The sequence below is a fragment of the Chiloscyllium plagiosum genome, unplaced genomic scaffold, assembly GCF_037043375.1.
Source record: "Chiloscyllium plagiosum isolate Xiang-an unplaced genomic scaffold, Cpla_swu_hap1 HiC_scaffold_10, whole genome shotgun sequence".
Taxonomy (NCBI): Eukaryota; Metazoa; Chordata; class Chondrichthyes; order Orectolobiformes; family Hemiscylliidae; genus Chiloscyllium; species Chiloscyllium plagiosum.
The window spans coordinates 72,896,073-72,912,178 of NW_028270148.1; the positions used below are offsets into that span (position 1 = coordinate 72,896,073).

At 39.3% G+C, this 16,106-nt stretch overlaps 1 protein-coding gene across 1 annotated transcript in view; it reads left to right on the forward strand.

Annotated features, from left to right (window-relative positions):
- Positions 1–16,106, forward strand: part of tiam2b (TIAM Rac1 associated GEF 2b) — a 243,392-nt gene that overhangs the window by 84,355 nt on the left and 142,931 nt on the right. The window contains exon 7 of the mRNA XM_043696135.2: positions 5,638–5,805. Within this exon, the coding sequence (XP_043552070.2) occupies positions 5,638–5,805 (168 nt within the window). The remainder of the gene's footprint in view (positions 1–5,637; positions 5,806–16,106) is intronic.

Sequence of the window (16,106 nt, forward strand, 5' to 3'; positions counted from 1 at the left end):
CACTTTTTTTATTTGCGTTACACTAATATCCTTTAGGAAATGTAGCTGCCATTCTTACCTGGTGTAGCCTACATGTGACTCCAGATCTACAGCAATGGTTGACTCTTAACTGCCTTCTGGGCAATTAGGGATGTGCAATAAATGCTGGCAGAAAATGGATAAAAATAAGTTTTTAAAAAAAAACACTTTTTCATCATTTACAGGGTTAGTTATTTTGAAGTGCAGCACTTAATCACCTTTAATCAAAACAAGTTAGTAACTATTTTGTCCAGCAACAGGATTGTCTAAAACTACTTAACCTGACAAGCACAGGTGATACTACAAAAGAATGGTTTTCTCATTTGCCAAAAGGTCAGTATTGTTATGATTACATTCCCTTCAGTGTGGAAACAGGCCCTTCGGCCCAACAAGTCCACACCGACCCTCCAATGAGCAACCCACCCAGACCCATTCCCCTACATTCACCCCTGACTAATGCACCTAACTACGGGCAATTTAGCATGGCCAATTCACCTAACCTGCACATCTTTGGACTATGGGAGGAAACCGAAGCACCCGGAGGAAACCCATGCAGACACTGGGAGAATGTGCAAACTCCACACACAGTTGCCCGAGGCGGGAATTGAACCCGGGTCCCTGGCGCTGTGAGGCAGCAGTGCTGACCACTGAGCGAGCCACCATACCGCCCAGAACGCCTTAACTTCCTTTTAAATTTCTATAAATGTTAGAACTAAAACTTAGTCAACATGGTTAAGAATCAAATCTATGTCCAACCTCCTCCTGATGACCAAATGGATTTTGCCTGTTGGACAAAAAGCTATATTTTATTGCCAAGGTAAAATCTACAATGGCATGGTCATTTTAACGTCATGCTGCCACAGCTTTAACTATCTGATTTAAGTAATGCTATCGACAGTTTGAGTAGAAATGGATATTTTTGGAAGTACTGTGTTTACTAGTATATAAGGGTCAAATTGTTTAGACTATGTTTTAAGGTTAAATTTCTGAGGTTGACTATTACATGGATATTCCTTTTGAGGGGCTGAAATTCATGTCCGTTAAAATTTATACTGTATCATTAGAAGCCCAGATGGTCTCTAAGCGAATAAAGAAAAATACACCATGAATTACAGTAATTATTGGATAAAGAGAATAGAAAATAAAATGAATTAGTAATTATTCCATCTGCCTTTTTTATTTTTTCTTGTTATTTTCTCTTTTTATAAAACAAAACTTACCTTGGAGCAGCAATGACATCATCGGTGCAGCTGAGGGCTAGACTGGAATCCCAGACCGGAGCGGGACGGCCGGCAGACCGGAGTCCCGGAGCGGAGCCACTGTACAAAAAGTGAATGCTAATTGTACTAATTATAGTGCTCACTCAATAATAAACTTGTGCAGTCTGAAGCCTAACGTCGGTGTGAATTATGCGAAGGACTAGGGTCAATTTTTATAAAAGATTCCAGATTTTTTTGGCCAAAAACAGGAGGTTGGTTTTTACTTGAGACGAACCTTTGCTTGCATATTTCGGGTATATTAATACATTTTCAATTTACATCTTTGAAAACGTATTCCCCATCCCTCTTAGATTCTCAGTGTGGAACAGGCCATTCAGCCCATTGAGTCCATTTGGGTCCTCTTAAGAGTATCCCACACAGACCCACTCCCTACGCTACCACTGTATCCCTGCATTCCCTATGTCTAATCCACCCAGCCAGTATATCCCTAGTCACAATGGACACGTTACCATGGCCAATCCACCTAACCTACATATATTTGGACAGTGGGAAGAAATCGATGCAGACACAGGGAGAATATGCAAACTCCACACAGACAATCGCTCAAGTGTGGAATCGAATCAGATCTCTGGCTTTCTGCAGTTGTGAGAGCACTGTATAAATACAAGTTTTTTTTTTTGGCTGAAATTGGTTTTGCTAATAAAATAAAAATCATTCAGCACATTTTTCCCTTGATCTCTGGGGAGGAACTTAGTAACTTTGAAGAATGTAAAACAGACTGAGTAATAGCAATAACCTTTGTGACCTCCAACACAATAGTCATCCCCAAAGTATGTCACTGGAGCATTCAAAAGCAATTTGAAACTATCCTGTTGCTGGACAACATGTAAGATTAGTTGGCCAATGGCCTGGTCAAAGATGTGAATTTTGAGGAATTCCTTAAGAAAGAAGTGTGAGGTGAAGAAGTGTGAGAGGGGCATTCTAATGCTTGGGTCCAAGGGAACTGAATGGGTGGCCACTAATGGTAGAGTAGTTAAACTCACGCTGCTCTGAGGCTACAATTAGGGGAATGCACATGTATCAGATTGGAGGACATGCAAGGCAAGGATGAGAATTAAAATTCAAGATGTTGTTTGACTAGGAGGTCAGTGTACAATTTAGTAGCCGTGAAGGTGGTGATATGGCAGGTGGTGGTAGAGCTCGGAATAATAGCACATATCCAACTCTGTTGTATTCAGTGTATTTTCATAAATTGAATGTACACAAGTACATATGTACGCTTTGGATCTCTTATTTCGATTTACAGTTGCGTTGTTGAATCTATGCCAACCATTGTACAATGTAATATCTTAATCTTTTCCATATGAAGATGGATATTCTGCTAATGAGTCTTTTCTGTAGCTTTTCTAACAAATGTTGGGTCAGATTTTTCATCGGAGCAGGAGAATCGATGTTTCGGGAAAAAACCCTCTTGTGTGAAATGTTGATTCTCCTGATCCTTGGATCCTGTCAGACCAGCTGTGCTTTTCCAGCACCACACTCTTGACTCTGATCGCCAGAATCTGCAGTCCTCACTTTCTCCTAGATTTTTCACTGGCCAGAATCATTATTCCAGTGTACATTGGAATTTGCATATGGGAGCCCTGTGGAATCCCAATCATAGCACAGTCTGGAGGAATTGTTTGGGAAGTTTAATTTTCGGCTGGGCATTTCCTCTAATCCTGGAACCCTCTGAAAATCTCTGTAAAAAAAAAAAATGGAGACTTCAGATGGTTCAGATAAAATTAAGTAAAATAGTTAGTTATTCAGGAAATGTTAGACTACTAAGGGCATAGTCTAACTCTTGAGTAACTATTAAGCAAACCCCATTGTTGCCTCACTTATAATATCAAGAGCAGGACTCCACAGCCTAGGTCCCCCGCTATAAATATTGAGCAATAGACAAAATAGATCTAAGATTAAAAGCTGTGTACAGCAGACTGTATTTTAATAGACTAATGCTGAACGAGGTTTGTATGTGAGCCTGGATGTTGCTTAGTCTGTTGAGACAGGCATATGCATACGAAGGCATTTCATAATTGACAGCATTTTCTCTTGAATCTATTTTGTCAGTTGCTCAGAGTTAACTTATGCAAGACACAAAGGTGTCAAGTATATGTAGTTTCCGCTATTTAAAGGTCTTGTTGATACTTTTAGAAGGTGTTCTAACAGCAGATTTGCGAAGAATACACTGCATTTATAATAAGGTTCATTGGATCTATGCTGAGGTGTTTATTGGGTGAATGGATATAGAAGTGTAATGCAATATATAAGTGCTGTTGGTGTGTGGAGTGAAATTAACATGGAGCATAGGAGGGAATGCTGGGGAGATTGAAGCATGAATGGGCATGTTGTATAGAATTAATGAGGACTATAGGGTCTAATATTGAATGAAGCCACCTTTAGACTCAGCCAATGGTGGGCAAGGGGACCCACCCACCTCCTTTCACAATTGAAAATCCCACTTTCTCAGATTCCTCTTCTGAGGCAGCCATGCTAATTTGAGTCCAATCTCACATGAAAATCCAGTCCAATGTCTCCACAAAACATACTTTTTACTTTTTCTATTCCTCGTACTTTAGTCATATACCAAAAAAATGGCTAGCGTCACCATCATTTCACACAGGAGTGGCTATGTTTTGGCTTTCCTTTTGCAATTAATTAACATCAATGAGCCTTAGTACTAAAACTAATGCTCAACTGGAGGCATGTAGGTAACATGAAGCAGAAATTCTGGCAGCTTGTTCCATACATGCACTACCCTCTGCGGTTAAAAGGTTATGCCTCAGGTCCTTTTAAAGCTTCACTCTTTCATTTAAACCTATGCACTCTAGTATTGGACCCTTCCCCCACCACCCTTGGGATGAGGGTTGGTGGGGGAGAAACCTTGCCTATTTGTTCTATCCATGCCCCTCGTGATTTTATAAATCTCTACAAAATCACCCCTTGGTGTCTGACACTCCAGGAAACATAGTCCCAGTCTTTCTTTAGAACTCAAACCCTTCAGTCCTGACAAAATCCTTGTAAATCTTTTCTGCACTTTCATAATTTTAAGAACATCTTCCCCATAGAAGGGCGACCAAAATTGTGCACGGTATTCTGAAAGTGGCCTCACCAATGTCCCGTGCAGCTGCACCATAACATCCTAACAAATATATTAAATGCTTTGACAAATGAAGGCAAGTGTGCCAAATACATGCCTCCTGTTTCTTGACCAGAGCCTCAATTTCTCTAGTGATCCAGCATCCCCGTACCTACCAGCCTTGCCTTTCACCTTAACAGAAACATACTGTCTCTGGACTCTTAGTTACCTCATTTTTAAGACTTGCCACTTCCCAACCATCTTTTTACCCATGAATAACCTCCCCCAATCAACTTTTGAAAGTTCCAGTCTAATACTCTCAAAATTGGTCTTATTCCAATTTAGAACTTTCACCTTTTAGATCAGTCATGTCGTGTTCCATCACTATTTTAAAGCTAATAGAGTTATGATCACTTACCCCAAAGTGCTCCCCTATTGACACCATAATCACTTGCCCTGCTTTGTTTCTCAACAGAAGGTGAATATTCCTCCTTGTCTGGTAGGTACTTATTGTAAGAATTCAACAAAAATAATTTAGCTACCAAGTGTTCAGAATTTTTCCATTTTTGATATTATTCAAATACTGTTGTCTTAGTGAAACCTGAATTGAATCCACGCCTAAAGATGATATGTTTAACGTTTAATTCTTGAAGAGCTAAGTATTAGTACAGTTAGTATCACAGATATTGAAAAATTTAGATATTTTATGGATGGTAATAGATATCTGGAACTGATCACAAGATAGTAATTGAGTCAGTTCCAGATAAAATCTTAACTTGAGAATAAGCCAACAGCCTTTTATAATTGAAATTTCAAATCCGAGTTCAGATGAAAAAAGCTGGGAGAGTAAATAACCATCTCAGCGACTAATTTTTTTCACCTTTTAATTTCGAATTTTATTTGAATTTTTATGAAGGGCTATATCTTTCCAGAGGTAGGTTTCTATGCTTAAGTTACAACTCTTCCACTACCACCACCACCAATTTATTGGGGAATGCCAATGTAATACAGGTGTATCCAGAGATAATCTGCAGTTGTTTACACTGATGTCTTAAACTTGATTTGCATTTATAAAAGTTGAGAACTTGTAACCACAGTAATTCTGCAAGTGAGGATTTGTTTTGCACAAACACAATAATTTGCAATAAATCAAATTTTTCATTTTAATTCAACAATATTAAATGTTCAGCATGTCTTTCTGATCCTTGGCTGAAGGTAATAGAATTATCTCTTATGGAGGGAAATTAATTTGATTAATTGATATGAACTTTATTTCAGCATGAGCAAGAAGGATCTTTGAACATCCACTTTCCAGCACCAGAGGGTACAATCTGGGACAGCTCTTCAGAGTCGACCGTTCGTGTCTGCTTTCCTGATAACCAAGTAGTGAGCATGGCTATTAAACCAGACCATACGGTGGGAGATGTACTGCTTATGGCATGCAAGGTATTTATTATGAAGTTGAGAAAAAATAATTTTATGAAAGGATTAAAAAAAATCTTTTTAAAACTGGCTGGATGGGTGAGTGTATCATGTTGGTTTTATTGAGGGGTCGAGCGAAGGTGGGACAATATACCAGGTCTGGCTGGATTGGGGATACTTAGTTTTAGAGTCATAGAGTTGTACAACATGGAAACTGACCCTATGGACCAACTTGTCCATGCTGACCAGATATCCTAGATTGAAAGTCCCATTTGCCAGCATTTGGCCCATATCCCTCTAAGTCCTTCCTATTCAAATACCCATCCAGATGCCTTTTAAATGTTGTTGCCAGCCTCCACCACTTCCACTGGCAGCTTGTTCCATGCACACACCATCATCTTCTGTGTGAAAAAGCTGCCCCTTACCCTTTTAAATCTTTCCCCTTTCACCTTAAACCTATGCCCTCTAGTTTTGGACTTCCTTACCCTGGGGAAAAACCTTGACTATTCACCGTATCTATGCTCCACATGATATTATAAACTATAAGGTCACCCCTCAGCCTCTGACGGTCCATGGAAAGTAGACCATCATATTCAGCCTCTCCCAATAGCTCAAACCCTCCAAACCTGGCGACATTCTTAACTCTTTTCTGAACTCTTTAATAAGATCTTTCCTATAGCTGGGAAACCAAAGTTGTGTACAGTATTCCAAAAGTAGCCTAAATAATGTCCTGTGCAGGTGCAACATGAATTCCCAACTCCTATACTCAATGCACTGACCAATAAAGGCAAGCGTACCAAATGCTGCCTTCACTATCCTGTCTACCTTACACTCCACTTTCAAAGAATTATGCACCTGCACTCTAAGGTCTCTTTGTTTGGCAACACTCCCCAGGACCTCACCATTCAGTGTATAAGTTTTGCCCTGATTTGCCCTACCCCCCAAAGTGGAGCACGTCACAGTTAACTAAATTAAACTCCATCTCAAGCAACCACCTTCACTCTCCACTACGCCTCCAATTTTGGTGTCATTTGCAAATTTACTAACCATACCTCCTATATTCACATCTGAATAATTTATATAAATGACAAAAAGCAGTGGACCCAGCACCAATCCTTTCTGTGCACTGCTGGTCACAGGCCTCTAGTCTGAAAACCAATCCACCACCACCCTCTGTCTCCTATCTTTTTGAGGTCAATTTTGTATCCATATGGCTAGTTCTCCTTGTATTCCATGTAATCCAACCTTGCTAACCAGTCTACCATGCAAAACCTTGTTGAATACTATGCTGCAGTCCATATAGATGAAGTCCACTGCTCTGACCTCAGCAAACTTTTTTACTTCTTCAAAAAACTCAATCAGAATCCCGTCCAACAACCTGCCCACCACTGATGTCATTCTCATTAATCCTATTTGCCAAATTTATCTCATGTCCCCTTTTTGTCCTCCTGATTTCCCACGTAAGTTCACTCCTACTGCCCTTATTCTCCTCCAGGGGTTCACTTGATCCCTGCCGTCTAAGCTTGACTTATGCTCCTTTCTTTTTCTTGACCAGAACCTCACTTTCTCTCATCATCCAGCATCTACCAGCTTTACCCTTCACTCTAACAGGAACATATTGTCTCTGGACTCCCAACTGGACAATTTTGAAGCCTCCCCACTCTCCCACAGTTCCTTTACCTGCGAATATCTCCTCCCAATCAACTTTTTCGAAAGTTCTTGTCTAATACCAGCAAAATTAACCTTCCTCTAACTTTAACTTTTTAATTCGGTCTATCCTTTTCCATCACTATTTTAAAACCAATAGAATTATGATTAAAAGGCCCAAAGTACATCCCCATTGACACCTCAGTCACCTGCCCTGCCTTATTTCCCAAGAGTAGGTCACATTTTGCTCTTTCTCGAGTAATAATGACCACTTTTAAATCAGAAAACTTTCTTGTACACACTTTACAAATTCCTCTCCAACTGTAAAATCCCCTACTATAGCCACCCTATTATTCTTAGAGATAACTGAGACCTCCTTATAAATGTGCTTCTCAATTTCCTGCTGACTATTGGGTGTCGATAGTACAGTCCCGTAAAGTGATTGTCCCTTTCTTATTTCTCAGTTCCACCCAAATAACTTCACTGGACATACATGTTGGAATATCCTGTTTAAGAACAGATGTAATGTTATCACTGATCAAAACTATTGACGCACTGATATGAACTCGTGGCACTGTGTCCACCAGAATAGTTCAGACACATTGACCGAATAATTATGACTGTGATGCATTCATTAGAAGTTTCTTATCTGTTGTGTGACATTGTCAAAGTTGGTCACTGTATTCTAGAAATACTCAATTAGCCTTGAATTTAACCTCTTTTGATGACTTCTCAAACAAATAATATTTATGCTGATTATTTTGATATTTTGTTTATGATAGGCTATTTCACTTGGAAATTTTTGAATTGTGATAATCGAAGACAAAGATTATTAACATGCTTTGTCTGTGAATATTTTAAATTACTGCTTGCTATAGCTTTCAATTTTTAAAAATGTATTTGTAGCTTTAACGATTGCATGTATGTTGGCAGACATTAAATATATACTTGCCCCAATGACCTAAAACTGCAGTTTACTGCAATTCTGAACTGTACTGACCATAGGATTCAACCCTTAGACGCACAAACTTTGCAGAACCATCATTTAACCTGATAATTGCTGGCTGTAGAAAGAGAAAGATCAAATGGTGTTTCTGTTTCTGCTCCTGAGCACAATCCATGACCCTTTCTGGTAAATATATGCACATAAGAATATTGGGTAAGTGTTAGATCTGAGTTTGATCTGATGGTCTCAAAGTAAATTGATTCACTGGCTACTTTTGTTTTGATGACCAGGTACAGTGGGCATAACTGATTGTGGGGAGAAAGGTTGATCGTTACGTCAGATTTTTGCTCATAAGCATCATTCCATTGTTTCAGTAGAAGTTTCTGAGATTAATTGTTAGTGATATTGCGCTTGTGTGTCCTGGCAATGTCAATCTAATTCCTACTGTTTCCCTGTATTTAAGCTAGCATAGTGCTCTGTCATCTCCTCCTATCGCAAATGGCTGTCGGGTTGTGCTTTTTAAAGGTTTATTGAAAGAAACCTACAGCTGGTTGCAGCACAGTAAAGAATCATCTCATGACCTTTGCCCAGTTTCTAAAAGTCCCTTTTTTCAAGTTGGCTTTAGTTCAGTGATAAGGAATGAGCTCTGGTTGAGGCATGAGAGGGTGGTGGGACTCAAAGTTCTATATCCAAAAAGAAGAAGAATGCAAAGCAGTAGAAAGTCGGAAGTCAAAAACAAGCCTTAAAAAGTACTCCTATCAATCGTATGGGGTTAAAGATTTGGTGCAGTTTATTTTGCAGCCTGTGGCTCTAGGTCTGGGATTTGAAATCCCTGCACCTGTCGTTTTCCAAATGAGGACAATAGTGCATATATTATTATTTTGTTTCATTTCAAATTCTCTGCATTTTATTTATTCATCACAAGTTTTGCTTTGGCGTTGCTATCTGTTAAGGAAATTAATGCTATTCAATGATGTATCATTCATTAGGAAGATAATTTCTCTAAGTCTGTAGCATTTACAGCAATCATTGCAAATTAACTTGAAACAATTGAAATGGCTTTTTATGTAATCAGCAATTTAAATCAATTAATCATGGCAAAATATTTATACTGCATATTTTAATAAAAATTGAAAGAAAATTTGGAGAGTTTCATATTGGCTGCAGTGGCTCATTGCAAGGTATTGATTTGCTAAATGTATGTTATTATTAGAAAATGCAATTATGATGAAATGGAGCTGCAATGATTGAAACTTTCATTATTTCATAAATTTTATAAACCAGGCAAATTATTTTTCATGTTCTGGTTCTTGTATAAAAAAGCAAATCGACGTAATGTATTCATAAGTGTCTGATCTTTCAAAATTGGAATTGCTTATCAGACTGAACTCCTCACATTAGATTGTGATATTCATTCGCTTTTAGACAAGGGCAGTGACTTGCTTCAAGATTATATCCATGACTTATTAATGCTAAAGTTTGAGTGAAGCTTAGTTAAAATAACTCTATTAGCTTGATCTGCTAACATTAACATTTTAATTACTGGGAAGAACTGTTTTTAGCGGGGTATCAGTTAACTTAGTTGCTGGACAGCTGGCTTGCAAAACAGAGTGATGCAAACAGTGTAGGTTCAGTTGTTGTAAAAGCTGAGGCTACTATGAAGTACCTGAGGTGGAGTGACCTTCCAGTTGAACTACTTATCTTCCCACTGAGAGAGCATCCATATGGTCTTTTGTGGCTATGGCAACTTTACCTTACCTTGTCAACAATTACAGAACTGCGATGTCCCATTGATAAAAGGATGTTGCTGTGAACATTATGTGGGCGAAATGAAATAAACTGGAAAAAAGAGAAAAGGAAGTGCAGATTTCTTAGTGTGTTTAGGACACCTGTCTAATTAAAAACAATGAGAGGAATTGACACTTGGAAAAAAGTCACAGAAGGTAAGAGAATGAAATAGAGAACAGCATTTGGGCACTGATGATGTAAATGATTTAGCAAAATGCAATTAAAACAAAAGAAAACAAGGAGTAGTTGAGGTGACTAAGATAAATGCTTTTAAGGAGAGCTAGTGAAGAAATTTGATGCACCCTAATCCTGATGAGTGCAAGACAAAAAAGTTGGCATGTCTCCTTTTAACAATGTTTATATAGAAGTTTGAATCCTAGACTTAAAAGAAGAGAGATGAGAGGAGTCTCAAATGGGGCATAGATTCTGTCACAGACAAGTTGACCCAAATAGCCTGTATGTGTTCTTTTGATTCTGTGTAACGCTACCTGCATGAAGCTACATTGGCCAATTTTAAATTTTAGTGATTCAAATAACTAATGCAGCACTTTGCATCGTTGCGAAATAAATCCAACATCAAACCATTTTTGATAATTGGCTCCACATCTTTCATTTCTTTTTCGTTTTTGCCCCTTTTTGTGCTTTCCTTCTCCATTAACTCCATATTTAAATCTCTCTAATCAGACTCCTGTCCATGCCCCGTACCAAAGTGGAGCTGATTCTCTCTCAAATGAAATCTGACAGGACTATAGTAAAGGTAAACTATTTTATGCAAACTTCTCGACCAGTCTGCAGCCTTTTAATTTGATTGATCACATTGTCTTCCTTCAATACTATCCCCAGTTGGGTGGGACTGAACTTATTTGGTTCCATTGATGTTTACATAAAGTAACCAAAGATAATCTGCAATAGCTTCTCTGCCCCTGCCACAGTGATGTCATTGGTGCACTTTCCTTATTTCTCACCTACATGTTGCCTCAGATATTATTTTTATCTATGCAAGTTCCCACATGGCCTTGACATAGCTGTTATCTCCTACAGTGTATCAACCACCCAAAATATCTAGATTCAATTAATTCAGAGTCATATTTGTCACAGAAAAGAAAGGCACCAATGGTGCAAGCAATCCACTTCAATTGCTCATCTTTGTTCATTAGCTGTCTAAGCTCTGGAAATTCCTTATTAAAACTTGCCATCTCTCTACCCTTCTTCCCTCCTTTTTAAGCTGTTGCTTAAACCCAGTCTTTACTTAAACTTTTAATCATTGGTCCAATACTACTTGATGTTGCTTGGTTTCATATCTTTTATAATGCTCCATTGAATGCTCTGAAATGTCTAATACATTAAAGATACAATACAAATACAAGTTGTTTCACTCGTTCCCTCATTTCTCCTCCTAGTCTTATTCCCCTACTTTTATCCCCTCCCCACACCATGTTGTGATTGCTATTTCAGCATTTCTGTTCTTCAGTGAGAGAAACAAGAAAAAAAAGTGATTGCAAGTTACTCCTCATTTGAGGTGTGAGACTGAAATTGCGAATCTGTACTCATGTCATGAATTCTGAAATGGTGCTCTTCTACAGCATTATTTCATATCTTTGACTCTCTAGGATTTAAGGTATGTGTACAAACATGTGCATTGGATTAGAATTGGGCCATTTGGCTCCTTAAGCCTGCTCCGTTACTCAAGGAGTTCATGGGTGACTCAATTACTCAACATCCCACTAACCCATAATAATCTTTCATTCCCTTCCTTATCATGAATCTGTCATCTTTTGCCTTAATAATATTCAAAATCTCCCCTTCCACCACCTTTTAAGGAAGAGATTACCACAGACTTACAACCCTCTGAGAAAACAATTCTTCTCTACTGTCTTAAATGACTGCCCCCTTATTTTGAAACAGTGACCCAACATTTTAGGTTCTCCCATAAGCGAAGCATCTTTTCCAGATGCACCCTCCGAAAATCTTTCAGATTCTTGTGTGTTTCAAACAAGTTAGTTTTTATTTTTCAAAACTCCAGTGGATACAAACTTAGTCTATCCAACCTTTCCTTCTTAGACAACCCAACTATTACTGAGATTCATCTGATAAATTGTGTCTGAATTGCTTCCAATATATTTACATTTCCTTTAAATAAGGAAACGAATGTCATACACAGTACTCCAAACGCGGTCTCAACAGTGTCCTGTACAGGTAGTTTTCAGATAACACATTCTGGCAGTGCAATTTGCTTACCAGGTCTCTGAAGAATTAGGGAATGGGAGTTTTGAGAACCCTTATCTATGTTTGCAATAATACGATTCTAGCAGCAATCATTTCATGTGCTTCATTCTGCGCATGCGCCGGTGTCTGCAGCCAACAGAGCAGCGTTCCATGAGAGAAATATTGTACAGAGAGCAGCTTTTGAGAGAAATACTTCGAGCAGCTTCCTATGAAAGATAGACTACTCCTAGATTGTCCCTTTTTTTTGAAAAGATAGAGGGGCATCTTGACAAAATCTTAACAAAAAGCGTCCTGGTGATAAAATTGCAAGTGGCAAAAGCAAAAGAAAGGCTATAACACTGGGAAGAAAAGCTGTAAGTTATAAAGTCTTTTGAGCATAAGGAGAGAATATGCAATATAGCTCGCTTAGCAGGAATGAGGGAGTCTACCTTATGCACCATGATGACCATCTGTCAATACATTAACAACATTTTTTAAATGACTGTGTTAAGTTTACTTGTATACATGGTGTTAGACCTTTGGGTGATTTTTCAGCAATCGTGAGTGATTTTTTTTTGCTGGTCTGCCCCAAATTTCGCATTTCCTGTAGGCCCCATTATTTCTATTACGTGAGGTTTTACTGGAATGCAACTACTTTTATAACTGTAACATAACTTCCTCAGTTTGTACAGTTTCCCTACTAATATAGATAACATTCTATTAGCTTTCCTAATGACTTGCTATATCTGCTATTATTTTGGTGCATGAATTACAAAAGGACGCCCAGGTCTAACTGCATCTCCGAGATCTACGTTCTCTTAACATTTAGATAATATGCTGCTGCTTTATTCTTTCTGCGGAAATGGACAATTTCACATTTTCTTGCATTATACTCCATTTGCCAGATCTTTATTCGGTTATCTCAGTTAGTTTGATGGCTGGTTTGCAAAGCAGTGTGATGGAGGAGAAAGTGAGGACTGCAGATGCTGGAGATCAGAGCTGAAAATGTATTGCTGGAAAAGCACAGCACGTCAGGCAGCATCCAAGGAACAGGAGAATTGACGTTTCGGGCATAAGCCCTTCTTCAGGAAATTTCTTCAGGAAAGCAATGTGATGCCAGTGTTCAGTTTCCACACTGGCTGAAGTTACTATGAAGGACTCCCCATTTCAACCTATGTCCTCGCATGGTGACCCTCTGATTAAACCACCACCAATTGTCTCTCTAATGATTGAACAACTTTGTGGTCCATTAGGACTACAGTGACTTTATCTTACCTACTCAATTAACATAACTTGTAGCTTCCTTAGCTCCTATTCACAACTTAATTTCCTACTGTACATATGACAGGCTCTTCAGCCCTCTATGTTGTGTTGGTCTTCTAACCTATGTGAAGATCAGTCTAACATACATACCCTTCATTGTATTAACTTGCATGTACCTGTCCAAGAGTCGCTAAAGTGTTCCTAATATATCTGACTCTACCACCACTGGCAGTGCATTCCACACACCAACCACTTTGAGTAAAGAACCTATCTCTGACATCTCCCCTAAACCTTCCTCCAATTACCTTAAAATTATGCCCTCTTGTGATAGACAATTCCGCCATGGGAAAATGTCTCTGGCTATCCACTCAATCTGTGCCTCTCATCATCTTGTACACCTCTATCAAGTCACCTTTCATCCTTCTTTATTCAATGAGAAAAGCTCTAGCTCCCTCAACCTTTCTTCATAAGACATGCCCTCCAATTTAGGCAGCATCCTGACAAATCTCCTCTGCACCCTATCTAAAGCTTCCACATCTTTCCTATAATGAGGCAACCAGAACTGAACACAGTATTTCAAGTGTGGTCGAACCAGGACTCCATAGATCTGCACTGTAACCTTGCAGCTCTTAAACTCAATCTCCTTGTTAATGAAAGCCAACACACCATATGCCTTCTTAACAACCCTGTCAACTTGGGTGGCAACTTTGAGGGATCAATAGACATGGACCCCAAGATCCCTCTGTTCATCCACACTGCCAAGAATCCTGCCTTTAACCCAGTATTCTGCATTCAGATTCGACCTTCCAGAGTGAACGATTTCACATTTTTTCAGGTTGAACTACAACTGCCACTTATCAGCCCAGTTCTGCATCCTGTCAATGTCTCATTGCAACCTGCAACAGCCCTCCACACTATCCACAACTCCTCCAGCCTTTTGCATCATTAACAAACTTACTAACCCACCCGTCCACTTCCTCATCTAAGTCATTTATAAAAATCACAGTAAAGGTCGCAGAACCAATCCCTGCAGAACACCACTGGTGACTGAGCTCCAGCCTGAATCCTCTCCATCTACTACCACTTTCTGTCTTCTATGAGCCAGCCAATTCTGTATCCAGACAGGTTTCCCTGTGATCCATGCCTCCTTACTTTCTGAATGAGCCGACCATGGGGAACCTTATCAAATGGGGAACCTTATCTAAAATCCATGTACACCACATCGACTGCTCTACCTTCATCAATGTGTTTTGTTACACTCTCAAAGAATTCAGTAAGGTTTGTGAGGCATGACCTGCCCCCCTCAAAGCCATACTATCTGTAATCAAACAATGGTTTCCCAAATTATAAAATATTCCTGTCTCTCAGAATCCTCTCCAATACTTTGCCAATCACAGACATAAGACTGTCTAGGCTGTAATTCCTAGGTTTATCCCTATTTCTTGAGCAAGGAAATACCATTTGCCAACCTCCGATCATCTCGCACTACTTCAGTGGACAGGTGAGGATGCAAAGATCTTTGCCAAACGCGCAGCAATATCTTCCCTTGCTTCCTGTTGTAACCTAGGGTATATCCCAACTGGCCTGTGGGATTTATCTATTCTTGTGTTTTTCAAGATTTTCAGCACATCCTCCTTCCTAACATAAACCTGTTCTAGCATATCAGTCAGTTTCACGCTATCTTCAAACATCAACTTCAGTGAATACTGAAGCAAAGTATTCATTAAGAACCTTCCTACTTCCTCCGACACAAAGAGCAAGTTCCCTCCATTATACCTGATTGGCCCTACCCTCACATGGCCATCCTCTTGTTCCTCACATAAATGTAGAATGCTTTAGGGTTTTCCTTAATCCTAACCGCTAAAGCTTTCTCATGTCTCCTTCTAGCTCACCTAAGTCCATTCTTCAGTTCCTTCCTGGCTACCTTGTAACCTTCTAAAGCCCTATCTGATCCTTGCCTTCTCAACCTTAAGTAAGCTTCCTTCTACCTCTTGGCTGGATGTTCCACATTCTTTGTCACCCAAGGTTCTTTCAACCTACCATCCCTTCCTTGCCTCAGTAGAACAAACCAGCCCAGCATTATCAGCAGGTGCTTCCTAAAATTTGGTTCTTTGCCAAACACCAAATCCAATATGGCCTCCCCTCTAGTCAGCCTATCTACATATTGCATGAGGAACTCTTCCTAGACACACCTGACAAAAATTGCTCCATTCAAACTATTTGAACTAAGTAGGTTCTGATCAATATTAGGAAAGTTATAGTCACTTATGACAACAACCCTGTTACTTCTACACATTTTCAAACTCTGTCTCTCAATATGCTCCTCTGGTCTCTGTCGCTACTGGGGGGAAAACTTTGAATAAAGTGACTGCTCCTTTCCTGTTTCTGACTCTATAGACAAACCATCCCTTTCTGCAGCTGTGATACTATCCCTGATTGGCAATGCCACTCCTCCACCTCTTTTACTTCCCTATTC